General features: G+C 41.5%; 1 protein-coding gene across 1 annotated transcript in view; it reads left to right on the top strand.

The window, feature by feature from the left end:
* Positions 1-4,708, top strand: part of DIAPH2 (diaphanous related formin 2) — a 2,404,298-nt gene extending 2,399,590 nt beyond the window's left edge. Inside the window, exon 28 of the mRNA XM_029607438.1 lies at positions 2,751-4,708. Within this exon, the coding sequence (XP_029463298.1) occupies positions 2,751-2,815 (65 nt within the window). The 3' untranslated portion in view covers positions 2,816-4,708. The remainder of the gene's footprint in view (positions 1-2,750) is intronic.
* The last annotated feature ends 10,376 nt before the right edge of the window (positions 4,709-15,084 follow it).

Genomic DNA, 15,084 nt, shown 5'->3' with positions numbered 1-15,084 from the left:
TAATTTTCCTGAATGATGTCACTACACCTTTTTGTGGCAGGATTTTGAAAATGTTCATTTTGTTGTGATTGGTTCATTGACTTTAGATGCATTTATGCTGAATGGTTGAGTGTTTTGGTTTTGTTTTGTTTTTTTTTAATTTTGCCATAGCTTCTGCCTTTCTGTATTGAGATTGAGCTGCAGATTACTATGGCCATGTGAAAATTAGTGCTGCAAGGAGCTCTATTGATATGTAAAGCTTGTCCCTAATGCAGACTGGGGGTCATTTTCAAAGGAGTTACGCATGTAAATGTGACATACTATCGTAGCAATTTTCAAAAGCTATTTACTCGAGTAAAGTGCACTTACTTGAGTAAATCCTATGGACAATTCAATGGCATATATTGTAGCAATTTTGAAAAGCCCACTTACTTGCGTAAAGTGTATTTACTCGAGCAAAAACCAGTTTTGCTCGAGTAAATACTTTTTAAAATCTACCCCACTGGTTTTAAGAACCCAGCATCTGTGTCAGGCTTACTCCAAGCATATTCCAGAATCTCCATCAAAGCTTGGTTCAGTATAGTTTTGGGCATGTATTTGGATAGTGACAATCTTTTTTGGCAAAACTGATGAATCCAGCAGTGTTGTGCATTGATAGAAGATCACTTATAGCTATAGGAAAGTATTCAATTTAGCTTTCCACTCATCTGGGCTTTGCAGTTCTGCTTAAGTTGCTGTGGCATCAGAATTTGGCAAACTAGGGGCCATGATTATAGTATAGCAGTAATGGGGAAGCCTATTAAATGATGGGAAACCTAGATGCCAGGATGCAAACTTTGTCTCATGTTAACTTCCTTCCCTCCCTACTCACAAAACCACTCTCTACTAAAGGCACTGTATGGAGCCTCAGCTCATAAGATATCCCCATTTGAGGCTTGGTGCTGTGTTGAGGGTGGGGATAGTGAATAATTGTATGAGCAGGGCATGGGTGTGTCTATGTGTGGGAACTGTGTGTGCAAGTAAGTGGGGCATATGCATATCTGAGTGTGGGGTGAGTGGAGAAACGTGAGTTGTTTGGCAGCATGTGGGGGAATATGCATATCTGAGTACAGGGCGAGTGAGTCAGAAACATTGAGTATGTGTAGGGCATGTATGTGTCTGAGTAGGGTGTGAGAGTGGGTGGGTGCATGTGTCTGAGTGAGTTGGCATAGGGGGCCCGCTCTGTTCCCTTTGCACTCTTCACTCTCATCCCTCCTTTTCCATGCCCCTCTCCTCCCTCCCTTCTTCTTCTTACCTTGGCCTCCTCATCCTCACTTTACCTACCTAGCCACTTCCCAACCCCCACCTCTGTCCTGGGGCCTGAGCTCTCCACCAGCCATGTGATTTATTCCAGCTTTGCATCTTCCTTGGTCAGCAGAGCTTGGGCTTCTTACCAGCCATGCCACTCAGTCTCACAGGTAGCTCCTTTTCCTGCGCAGGAGGCCGTCTTGCCGCCCATGGCTGCTGAATGGTGCATTGATGGACTGTGGTGCTGTGCACGACATACAGTCTGCCAGTGCAGGCACACACACACTGGTTGTATCGACAAACACCACCCAAAGAAATTCACTTTTATATATAGTGAGTTAGGATGTCATTACAATGTATAGGGGCAGGTTTTCAAAGGGGTACGCGCGTACCCCCCGAAAACCCGCCCCAAGTTCCCCCTGCGCGCGCCGAGCCTATGTTGAATAGGCTCGGTGGCGCGCGCAAGTCCCGGGACTTTCCTGGGTGGGCGTGTTGGGGGGCATGTCGCGGCAGCGCGTCATCCGGGGTCGGGGCCGCGGGCATGGTTCAGGTCCAGGGGCGTTTCGGGGGCATGGCCAAGGCCTCCAAAACTGCTCCCGGGCCAGGGAATCGCGCACCGGCGGCTGGCCCGGCGCGTGCAAGTTAAGCTTGCCTCGGGCAGGCGTATCTTTCGAAATAAAGGTAGGGGGGGGAATTAGTTAGGGCCGGGGGGTGGGTTAGGTAGGGGGAAGGGAGGGGAGGGTGGGGGGAGGCAGAAGGGAACGGAGGCAGGCTGCGCGGCTTGGCGCGCGCAGGCTGCCGATTTTGGGCATCCTTGCGCGCGCCAACTCCGGATTTTAATGGATACGCACGGCTACGCGCGTATCTATTAAAATCCAGCGTACTCTTGTTTGCGCCTGGTGCTCGAACAAAAGTACGCGCGGGTGTACTTTTTAAAAATCTACGCCTAAGTTAGCATGCATTGCTTCTGTAACACGAAACATATATTATCACCAAAGAGTACGTGAAAAAAGCGAGATGTATTCTAGTGAATATAAAACACTTTACTATTAATCTGACAGAAAAATAACATTGAGTTGTCTTTCACACTTTCTTACCTCCTGCCTTTCCTCTGAAGTGCACATTTTCACTACCTTCTGTTTTATCACTCTCAGTGGTAATTGAAGCTACATAAATTCTTGAACAATTTTTGCCTTGGATTTTGGGTTGTCACTTGCTATTACCAAGGGAACCGTGCCAGCACATGATTGCCTGCTTTTACCTTTCCTGCTTTTCTGGTGGGGAGGAGGAGGAGGAGGAGGGAAATAATTGAATGCTGATTGCAGCACTCTTGACCTCTGTGCAGATCCTCTTCCTCTGATCCGGTCTGCTTGCTTACTTATTTACATAATTCACGCGGAACGATTCGGAGGGCCCTGTTGACATTGCTGAACCCTCACGGTGTTTTTTTTATTTTTTGTTCTTTGTTTTTCTTCCTGCCGCAGATAACAAAGGAGTACCCTTGGAAAGGTCACGTTCTCGGCACAACAGAAACATTGTGGCTGTATGACGCCTTCTCCGAAGCCAAAGAAGCCGGAAGTGAATTAATGTTTACCTGAAACACGCATGCTTTGGGGAAAAATGAGAAAGCTGGGCCAAACAAAAAAGAGAAGACCCTGGATTGTGAAATGAAATAAAATCTGGGAAGGCGAAATAAAATCATTACACTTTCAGCCTGCTAGTTATAAGACTTGTAAACAGTGTTAAGGATCCAAGGATCTGTATCTTGTGTTATCTATTATTATCATGTGAGTAGCTGAGCCTTCCGCCTGAAAAAAAAGCTGGGATTTCTTGAAATGCTTTGAAAAATACTCAAAAGGTTTATGGAGAAAATATTTGGGAAGGGAGATCCAAGTTAGTTGATGGCTCTGGTTTGCACACATGCACAAGGAACGAGAATTTACATGCAGAAATACTCAGTTATAAGCAGCTATTGCACTTATTGTCATAAGAGAAAGCCTGTTAACTTGATTTTGATTATACAGTACTTTATGCTATTTAGACTTTTATAGCTTATTGGTACATCTGTTTTGGACTTGATTGCAGTATATCGTACATCTAGAATTGCCATACTAGGCTATTATAGCTATCAATCACCACTAAAAGTTAAAATATAGTACCAAAGTTAAACAAGTAGTGTATCAATTGAAGGATGCATTTGTTTTTAACTATATCTAAAAGGAGTTTTTCTTATTATGCAGTTATATGGTATATACTTTATACAAATATTTTTGAGAACGAGCACTTGTCATATGAATGTTTATGTAACTGATGATTCTTAAAATTATTTTATTTTCCTTTTATAGACAAACTTCTATTATAAAGTGAATGATCTTTTATTTTCAAAATGTAATAGTCATACTCCCTGGTCCTAGCAACGTCAATTTCCCAGTGAGATCTTAGATGCTATGATTTACCATATCTGATATCTCAGTGGCTCCAGCCATTCCCTACATGTTAAGCCCCACCCCCTGCTGTCAGTGATGAGATAAAGGTGAGCAAGTGACCTCTGTAATCCTTCATTAAAAGCCCTATTCAGTGGTTAAGTATTTGATTCAACCCAGTGCTGAGATATATATATATGCGTATTGCAATGGGATTTGGTCAGAGTCTTTGCTAGGTACTTAAAAGACTCAGGGCACAGACTCATATGGTCTCCTTTCCCTTCCCCCCAAGATTTTGATAAATTAACAATCATGAACAGTCCCTCCTCAAGAATGATCCTGCAAAAACACAAGACACTCATTTTACTGAGACAATTAAAAACATTGGCAGCAACCACACTGGAAGGTCTAAGGGATTACTGGATCAGCATTCAAATTATCTCCCTCCCCACCAATCACTTACAGCTCTCTAATTGTGGACCTTCTTTCTCCACACATTCTGCCCTCAGCTGAGTGCTGAGATCACAGGCTGTGGCCGGCTCTGGGTCTGGTCCAGCCCATTCGTTCTCGTTGTAACAAAGCGACAGGGTGGGAGGTGAGGAGACTAGAGTGGACACAGCAGAACAGAAAACAATTGCACTATTCCCTTGTCCATTTCCTTCCCCACATGTTCCCTGCAGGTTCTGCTCCAGTCTCACCCCTCACCTCCTGTGGGGAGAAGGGGGAGTCTGAAACAGAAGTTGAGGAGAAGAAAACTGTTTTCCATCCTGTCCTTACCTGTTCCCTGAAAGCTGCCTAAAAGGGAGGATTTGGAGCAGTAAACATCCCAGCTGTTTGAGATTTGGGGCACTGGCCAATAGATTCAGGTCACATGTCCTATATGCCCATGGCTAGCAGTGCCCTTGGATTTGATGATAAGAATTAGAGATAGGTAAACGTACAAATTAAATTTACAAACTACAAGAATTTCATGTGATTTCATAAATTAGTTTGGCAAAACTTTTTTTCTATTCTGCAGGCCCCTCAATAGTCAAATCTGCAATAATGTTCTCCTCTGTTCACCCAGACCTCCCACCCAATCAATAGTACACAACAATTGTTTGATCTCATGCAGGATAATTAGCAGCTGTAGAATTGCACAAGTAAGTTGCCAGATGTACACGTTTCTTTTAAATTAGCAAATTACAGGCTCCTGAACGCCCCTAGCCCCCCCCCCCCTTTTTTTTTACACATGTATATGTGCATGCAAACTGTAAAGTACACGAGTTTTCGAAGTTTATAAAATAGGAATTCCATGTTCATACTATTTACACATGTATATGCTAATCCGCTTGACATTTAACCACTCTGCATAATTTTGTGTCATCTGCAAATTTGATCACCTCACTTATCGTACCCCTTTCCAGATCATTTATAAATTTATTAAAAATCACAGGTTCAAGTACAGATCCCTGACGCACTCCACTGTTTACCTTTTCTGTTGTGAAAACTGACCATTTAATCCTACTCTCTATTTCCTATCTTTTAACCAGCTTGCAATCCACAAAAGGAAATCTCCTCCTATCCCATGACTTTTTAATTTTCTTAGAAGCCTCTCATGCAGGACTTTGTCTAACGCCTTCTGAAAATCCAAATACATTACATCTACTGGTTCACCTTTATCCACATGTTTATTCACCCTTTCAAATAAATGTAGATTTGTGAGGCAAGACTTCCCTTGGGTAAATCCATGTTGGCTGTATCCCATCAAACCATGTCTATCGAAATATTTTGTGATTTTATTCTTTATAACAGTTTCCACAATGTTTCCCGGCACTGAAGTCAGGTTCACTGGTCTATAGTTTCCTGGATCACCCCTGGATCCCTTTTTAAATATAGGGGTTATATTGGCCATCTTCCAATCTTCAGGTACATCTGATGATTTTAATGATAGGTTACAAATGAATTGAAATAGGTCTGAAATTTCATTTTTTAGTTCTTTCAGAACCCTGGATTTTATAAGAACATAAGAACATAAGAAAATGCCATACTGGGTCAGACCAAGGGTCCATCAAGCCCAGCATCCTGTTTCCAACAGTGGCCAATCCAGGCCATAAGAACCTGGCAAGTACCCAAAAACTAAGTCTATTCCATGTAACCATTGCTAATGGCAGTGGCTATTCTCTAAGTGAACTTAATAGCAGGTAATGGACTTCTCCTCCAAGAACTTATCCAATCCTTTTTTAAACACAGCTATACTAACTGCACGAACCACATTCTCTGGCAACAAATTCCAGAGTTTAATTGTGCGTTGAGTAAAAAAGAACTTTCTCCGATTAGTTTTAAATGCGCCCCATGCTAACTTCATGGGGCGCATGAAGTTAGCTGAAAAGTCCTAACCTCTTTAGTCTTTCCTCATAGGGGAGTTGTTCCATTCCCCTTATCATTTTGAAGTTAGCTGAAAAGTCCTAACCTCTTTAGTCTTTCCTCATAGGGGAGTTGTTCCATTCCCCTTATCATTTTGGTAGCCCTTCTCTGTACCTTCTCCATCGCAATTATATCTTTTTTGAGATGCGGCGACCAGAATTGTACACAGTATTCAAGGTGCGGTCTCACCATGGAGCGATACAGAGGCATTATGACATTTTCCGTTTTATTCATCATTCCTTTCCTAATAATTCCCAACATTCTGTTTGCTTTTTTGACTGCCGCAGCACACTGAACCGACGATTTCAATGTGTTATCCACTATGACACCTAGATCTCTTTCTTTTCGTTGTAGCACCTAATATGGAACCCAACATCGTGTAATTATAGCATGGGTTATTTTTCCCTATATGCATCACCTTGCACTTATCCACATTAAATTTCATCTGCCATTTGGATGCCCAATTTTCCAGTCTCACAAGGTCTTCCTGCAATTTATCACAATCTGCTTGTGATTTAACTACTCTGAACAATTTTGTGTCATCTGCAAATTTGATTATCTCACTCGTCGTATTTCTTTCCAGATCTCACTCGTCGTATTTCTTTCCAGATCATTTATAAATATATTGAACAGTAAGGGTCCCAATACAGATCCCTGAGGCACTCCACTGTCCACTCCCTTCCACTGAGAAAATTGCCCATTTAATCCTACTCTCTGTTTCCTGTCTTTTAGCCAGTTTGCAATCCACGAAAGGACATCGCCACCTATCCCATGACTTTTTACTTTTCCTAGAAGCCTCTCATGAGGAACTTTGTCAAACGCCTTCTGAAAATCCAAGTATACTATATCTACCGGTTCACCTTTATCCACATGTTTATTAACTCCTTCAAAAAAGTGAAGCAGATTTGTGAGGCAAGACTTGCCCTGGGTAAAGCCATGCTGACTTTGTTCCATTAAACCATGTCTTTCTATATGTTCTGTGATTTTGATGTTTAGAACACTTTCCACTATTTTTCCTGGCACTGAAGTCAGGCTAACCGGTCTGTAGTTTCCCGGATCGCCCCTGGAGCCCTTTTTAAATATTGGGGTTACATTTGCTATCCTCCAGTCTTCAGGTACAATGGATGATTTTAATGATAAGTTACAAATTTTTACTAATAGGTCTGAAATTTCATTTTTTAGTTCCTTCAGATCCGGTCCAGGTGATTTGCTACTCTTTAGTTTGTCAATCAAGCATACCATATTTTCCATGTTCACCGTGATTTGGTTCAATCCATCTGAATCATTACCCATGAAAATCATCTCCAGAACAAGTATCTCTCCAACATCCTTGTCAGTAAACACTGAAACAAAGAAATCGTTTAATCTTTCCACGATGGCCTTGTCTTCTCTAAGTGGCCTTTTAAGCCCTTGATCATCCAATGGTCCAGCTGACTCCCTCGCAGGGTTTCTGCTTCAGATATATTTTTAAAAGTATTTTATTGTGAGTTTTTGCCTCTATGGCCAACTTCTTTTCACATTCTCTCTTAGCCTGTCTTATTAATGTCTTACATTTAACTTACCAATGCTTATGTTTTATCCTATTTTCTTCTGGATCCTTCTTCCAGTTTTTGATTGAAGATCTTTTGACTAAAATAGCCTCTTTCACATCACCTTTTAACAGTGCCGGTAATCGTTTTGCCTTCCTTCCACCTCTTAATGTGTGGAATACAACTGGACTCTGCTTCTAGGATGGTACTTTTTAACAATGTCCTCGTCTGTTGCACACGTTTTACCTTTGTAGATGTACCTTTCAGCTTTTTCTAACTATTTTTCTCATTTTATCAAAGTTTCCATTTTGAAAGTTTAGCACTAGAGCCGTGGATTTACTTACTGCCCCCCTTCCAGTCATTAATTCGCAAGCAACCCCACCACCATTACATCTCTCATCAAATCCAGCACTCTACTAAGAAATAGATCTAAAATTGTTCCTTCTCTTGGTTCCTGAACCAATTGCTCCATAAATGTCATTTATTCCACCCAGGAACTTTATCTGTCTAGCATGCCCTAATGTTTCACGTACCTAGTCAATATTGGGGTAGGATTTCACTGTCTGTCTCATCATTTTGGCCAGGTGGACAGCAGTATACTCTTATCACTATAGTCTTCCTTGGCACACAAGGGATTTCTACCCATAAAGATTCAATTGTGTATTTAGTCTCAACGCAGGATCTTTATCCTGTTGGACTCGATGACATCCCAGACATAAAGCACCACCCCACCACCAAGATGCTCCTCTCTGTCATTGCGATATAATTTGTACCCTGGTATAGCAATATTCCATTAGTTATCCTCTTTCTACCATGTCTCTGAGATGCCAATTAAGTCTATGTCATCATTCACTGCTAATACTTTAATTCTCCCCTCTTACTTCTTAGACTTCTGGCATTAGCATACAAACATTCAAAATGTGTTTTTTGTTTGTATTTACATTCTGGTTTTCAGTTGACAGGGATAAATTGGAATCTCTTAGCTCAGATGAATTTTTAATTATAGGCATGCGCTGCTGAGCGACTGTTGGCTTTCCCTTTTGTTCTAGTTTAAAAGCTGCTCTATCTCCTTTTTAATGGTTAGCGCCAGTAGCCTGGTTCCACCTTGGTTAAGGTAGAGCCCATCCCTTCGGAAAACACTCCCGCATCCCCAAAAGGTTCCCCAGTTCCTTACAAAACTGAATCCCTCTTCTTTGCACCATCTTCTCATCCACGCATTGAGACTCCAGAGCTCTGCCTGCCTCTGGTGACCTGCGTGTGGAACAGGGAGCATTTCAGAGAATTCTACCCTGGAGGTTCTGGATTTCAGCTTTCTACCTAAGAGCCCAAATTTGGCTTCCAGAACCTCCCTCCCACATTTTTCTATGTCGTTGGTGCCCACAAGTACCACGACCGCCAGCTCCTCCCCAGCACTGTCTAAAATCATATCTAGGTGCACACCAATACATGCATGTATGGGCGCACATGTGCTCATTTAAAAATTAACCTGTCTGTGTCTATAGAGGGCAAGAAAAAACATAATCAGACTAATTTTAAAACAAGCACACATGCACCCATACACATGTATATGGGCATGCAGGCACACACTGAAATTTTAAATCGTGTGCACACTTATAGCATATAATTTAAAATATACCTACCATACACAAGTATACTTCTAAATTTAAGCGATTACTCAAGTAAATGTGCTTCATGTATCTTCCTTAGGAATTTGTTGGCTATAATGCACTCAAGTAAGCAGATTTTAAAACATGGTCACAAGAGGAACATTCCCAGTTTTTCAGTTTAGTCCACCAGTTTGCCCAGTCAATCTCGAGGTCATCCAGACCCCTCTGGTTCTTCATCCTGCACTCCCCAGTTGACCAATACCCCTCACTGTCATATTAGACCTAAAACGTGATTTCTGCAGACTTACATCTCATTAGGAGCAGCAGTAAATATACGCCTCTAACAAGCCAACACCCGCTGCAACCTCCAGTTTTAAAATACAGAGTTATGCGCATAACTTGGCCCGGCCTGGATTCTACCCCCTTTTTTGGGCTTATGCACACGTATATATGCACAAGGATGGTAACTTTCAAACTGGCATGTGGACACACTGTGGAGCATGTGCATCGATGCACCCATATAGTGCGGCCAATGTATAACTTACATGTGTTATCAAATAGACTGTCTGCACGAACATGTGTGCCTATAAGTGGTTGTGCAACATAGGCACGCAATTCCCACTTCTGTCACTTAAGTCGGGGAATTTCAAAAGGGACACACGTCCAGGCCATTGGCAGTTTCCCCAGTTCATTCATCAGTTCATCCAGTTAACAGCTAGGTCCTCCAAACTCCCCACCGCCCCCCAGGTACCCCAGACCCTTAAATCACCTGTTATGGCTAGCTTTTATTTTCTTTTAACCTGCACCTCCTCTAAAGCAGAAGTAAAACTTATGTGCTACTTGAGCTGGGCTCACGCCCAGGCGCGTGTGTATGCTGCCATCTTTTGACCACACCCTGAAATGCTCATGCCCTGCCCACCCCACCCCTTTTTGAAGAGGTGTGCGCAAAGCGGGAGATGGGCGTGTATCTGGGCAGCTTTTAAAATTCAGTCGGCATGTGCCAGCCTGACCTGTGTGTGCATCCCCCACATGAGGCGCATGGGCTGGGCCTTTAAAATGCACTTCTTAATTAGCAGCTTTTAAAATCCGTGTTGCTCCCACACGGCCCGCATACCCGCAGTATGGACATGTTAGCATGAGCAATGCTTTTAAAATCGACCTCCAGTATATCAGGCCCTAAGTGTTGAGCTATGACTCTCTTCTATTTTGTATGCATGGCAAAAAGAGAACTCAAACTCTGACTGCGTAGTGTGCTTTATGCATAGGTATCCAGGACTGAGTGCTCAGATTAGCAGATTTGGGTCTATGCATGCATCTGTCACCTGGATCAGAACTTCAGCAAATATAAACATAAGCTAAGTAGATACTATAAAGTACTGTACTTCATCTTCTTCCCACTCCTGTACTTACATGGTGCGTTTTGTACTGCAAATAAATAAAAAAAAGAAGATGTTTGATCTTAAGACATGTAGTAGACCATCAAGGTGGATGAGTCCAAGACACCAGCTGAGTAGTCGAGCTCCTAAAACGTTTGTTATGGCTTTTCCCATTTCAGGAAACAGGGAAGTGTTCAGGAAGCAGGTTCCTATTTTCTAAAGCTGGCTAATTGACTTTTTATTACATTATGATGACTCATGATCCAAGAGTGGCAGCTTGTTCTGTGTTGAGCAATGTTTCTGAAATTAGTCTTGCACTTTGGATGCCACCCAAGGAAAGAGAATAATTAATGATCACAGGACGAGGTGGTTTTAACTTATGCGTGCCCCAAATCTTGGCAACCATTTTCCCGTTGATGAACAAGAGCCCAGTTCACTAAGAGTTGTTTCCAAGTTGCTTGTTGGTACAGTTTGTTTATAAAGTTACAAAAAATGATTTAGAAGGCAGATGAAAAGAACAAAAAAATTGCCAACAAACTTGATTTTTGGGAGGTTAGTTTCTAAGCAGGGTGTGATAAAAACCTTAGGAAAACAAAACCACAGACTTTTAAGTTAAACTGTACCTTCATGTAACAGTATAGCAAAAAGGCACAATAAGAACATGCCATACTGGGTCAGACCAAGGGTCCACCAAGCCGAGAATCCTGTTTCCAACAGTGACCAATCCAGGCCATAAGAACCTGGCAAGTTCCCAATCCTTTTTTAAATCCAGCTACACTAACTGCACTAACCACATCCCCTGGATTCCAGAGTTTAATTGTGCATTGAGTGAAAAAGAACTTTCTCCGATTAGTTTTAAATGTGCTACTTGCTAACTTCATGGAGTGCCCCCTAGTCTTTCTATTATCTGAAAGAGTAAATAACCAATTCACATTTCCCCGTTCTAGGCCACTCATGCTTCCTTTTCTGCATTCAGTAACTCAAATTCTAAATTTAAATAGACGTACAGAGAAACATGTATAACCCAGAATAAAAAGAAGTGCAGGAAATCTCACTTTGCGAGCAGTTATGTTCTGAATTACCTCACACATGCATATGATTTCTTAGGGGTAGATTTTAAAAACATACGCACATGCGTCCATGTGCACACCGGCATGCACATGTTATAAAATCCGTGGTGGCACGCACAAGGGGGGGTAGAACTTTGCAAGTTTCATGTGGCGATGCATCGCGGCCTTCCCCAGTTCCCTCCCAGTCTGCTCCAATTAAGGAGCAGACTGGGAGGGACTTTCCCTACCCTAAACTCCCTTCCCCTCTCCTCTCCTCTCCTCCCCTCCCCCTATCCTATCTACCTTTTTGTTTTTTTTTATTTTACCTATTGCTCCTCCAAAGGAGCAGTAGCAAGTTGGGTACCAGCGCACGCTTCCCCGGCACAGGGGCAAATGACCACTGTACCGGCACCTCAAGCCCCACTCCTCCCTGCCCCTCGGTCCACCCCTTTTCTTCAGCCTGGCTCTCGTGCATGTAACGAGGGTTACACGCATGGCCGGGCCCCTTCTAAAATACACGTGGTACGCGCAAGGCCCGGCCAAACACATAATCCCCATTTTTTATGCACGACGGGCATTTAAAATCGGGCCGTTAACGTATATATTTGTGCATTCTGATTCAGTAGCCAATATAGATAAAGCTGGTTCAAGATGTGAGGTAATTTGTGGCATTCTTTTACAATGTGACAGCTAGGAATTCAGGGGTGCTGCTTAGGCTCTCTCAATGTTTTCAAAAATAGATACACACATGATTCTAATTTTAATCAATACATGGCGTGTTTTATTACTTGAGGGTACTGTGGGTGCAGTTTTCTGTTAAATATTTTTACTTCACACGACAATCTGGACACAAAATGAAAACATAGGGAAATATCACTAATGAAAAGTGGCCTTTTCAAAGATAATAGGATATTAAGAAAATGAAATGTTTGCCCTCACAGTTGAACAGAGGATGAATTTGGCAAATGTAGTAGTTTACAAATGAAATTGAATTTTTTTCTTTCATTTTCAAGACTTCACTGTATGCAACAAATGAAAACTCTTAGTGACTTTTAAACAGGCGCATGGGAGCACATTTGTGTGTATTCGTCAGCCCACGCCCCTGCCTGCCCCTATTTTGGAAATTTTTGTTTGTGCGCAGAGCGACAAGTATGCGTGTACGCAGGTAGCCTTTAAGATCAGCTCGGCGCGTACCAGCCCAACGTGTGCATGGATCCCTCCCAGTTTTGGCACGTGTCTGCCTTTTAAAATTCACTTTTTATTGTTGCCATGTAACTGGATCCCTCACAATAAACCCAAGCCTCCCTATTATAGGCTTGTGTACACTGAAGACAAAATGCCTGATCTTCCTAATGATATTGGTACAGGGCAGAAGTAAATAGAAATGATTATTTGATGTATAAAAGACAGTTCACCTCCAAGGGCCTGATTCAAACATCCTACACACAGAGGGCAATAATTGGATATTTTTATGTTTACCCAAGTAAAAATCCAACTTGATTATTGGCCTCCTATTCTGTGCTGGTAAAAATAAGGGTGTGTTGGTAACATGCTTATTTTAACTTGCTGAAAAAAGGGAGGGGCTAAGTTGGGGAGGGGGAAAAAGGGATAAATCTCCATATATAATTTCTGGAATGTACTTTCCACCCACGTTCCACACGCTGGTGGCATTTGCAAAGGGAAACTCCATGATGTGTTTCCTTTTGAAAAGATTGCAGTCAGATGGGTACAAAGATCTTTTGATTATAAATCTGGTATATGACCAAGCAGTAGGTTTAAATCAGGCCCTGCAAATTCATTTAGTAATTCTGACTGGTATTATGCAAATGTATTTGAATAGAGACATCTGAAAAAGCGGCCTATGGAAGGTAGCAAATTGAATAAAGACAGGTCCAATAAATCAAGCTGACAAATTGTGGTATCTAACTAAAGGCAGAGCTAAAACCCAAACTGCACGTTCTTGAAGTCTAAGCTATTTTATTCAGATTTTATTCTAATGTTTGGTAATATTTGCAGATATGTACAGATATGAAAACAAGTTTAAATACATTAATATAAAATTACAGATTATCCATACCACTATTTTTAATCAGCGACAATACCAGACTTTTTCTTGGTTTTGTAGATTGTATATTTTTCTTAGAATTATTCTATTTTAGAGTTGAAAAATGTTCTCAACATGTTATAAAATATTTGGTGAAAGGTGAAGAAATATGAAAAAGATGAAATATATCACTTCCTCCCTGTAGTTTTTAGTTTGTGCTAGTGAGAAACATGAATGAAGGTGAGGATTAGAGAATCAAGTTGCTGGAATGTCAGTGCCTTGGGATTCAAACGAACAATCGAGAGATTTGGCTTCTCCTTTACTATAACCTTACAGCCCTTTAATGTTACAGGGTCTAAAGGACGGTGCACAAGATAACATCATAAGCTTCAACAAACAAAATAAGATGATGGGATATTATTAGCCCGGCATCTTTCTTGGTCTACTGTAGCTTTGTCAGAGTGATTTCATATATTATTGTACTTACAGATGTTCTCATACAAAAAAAAAAAAAGTCTCAACACATGCTTATGATTTAGACTGTACCATGAAGAAAATGCACAAAATACTTTTTTAGTTTAATTTGTGTGGTGGTGTGGGGCAGGGCAGCGGTAATGAATAATGCTATCTTTACTTACAGTTTTCTCTTCCTTAATAATAAGTATATAGAGTCAGTAGGAGGCCACCTCTCTCATCAGGGGTACTGTATTCTGAGAATCCTGACGCACGGATGGCTTCAGCTTTACTTTACCACCCTAATCATGCTAGTAGCATCCTCTTTTCAAAAGAAGAACAATGTCTCCCACTGATCATAGCTGACTTGCTTTATTTCAGAGCAGAACCTTAGCCAGTAAACCCAAAATAGCTGCTGTGTTTAAAAGGGCTTATAAGACCTAACATAACAAGCCTGGAGGATCGGAGGGATCAATGGTACGGCTCTGGGAGACCTTTTTTTTTTTTTTTTTCCACTTCTAGGCTGCAAGTTGAAATCTGGCTCAAGCTGGTAGTAGCCAAAAGTCATTTTTACCTGAATGTAATTTCATGTTCTGTTTGTAATGAGCCAGCTCCTAGATAATTGTTTTCAACCTGTAAGGTAGCGTCATGCAACTAAAAACCACTGTTACGATTAATGAATTTGATGCAACCCCAGTGACACACTGATAATATACTGACAGGAAGGGTGGAAGTAATAGCATTTGCAAAATTTGCCACAGAACTTCTTGGTCAGTATTCGGTTTTTATGTAAGGAGCCTAATAGATGAATAGAATCATCTGAACCGTCTTATATTCAGAATCTATTATAACAAACTTGGCCCATAGGAACTCACAGATGATTGACAAGATGGCAGTGCTCTTTTTAACAATATAACCAAATGTACATCTC

Source organism: Rhinatrema bivittatum, chromosome 6, assembly GCF_901001135.1.
Source record: "Rhinatrema bivittatum chromosome 6, aRhiBiv1.1, whole genome shotgun sequence".
Classification (NCBI taxonomy): Eukaryota; Metazoa; Chordata; class Amphibia; order Gymnophiona; family Rhinatrematidae; genus Rhinatrema; species Rhinatrema bivittatum.
Note: the sequence above shows the minus strand (reverse complement) of the source record. Positions and strands in the feature narration are given on the sequence as shown.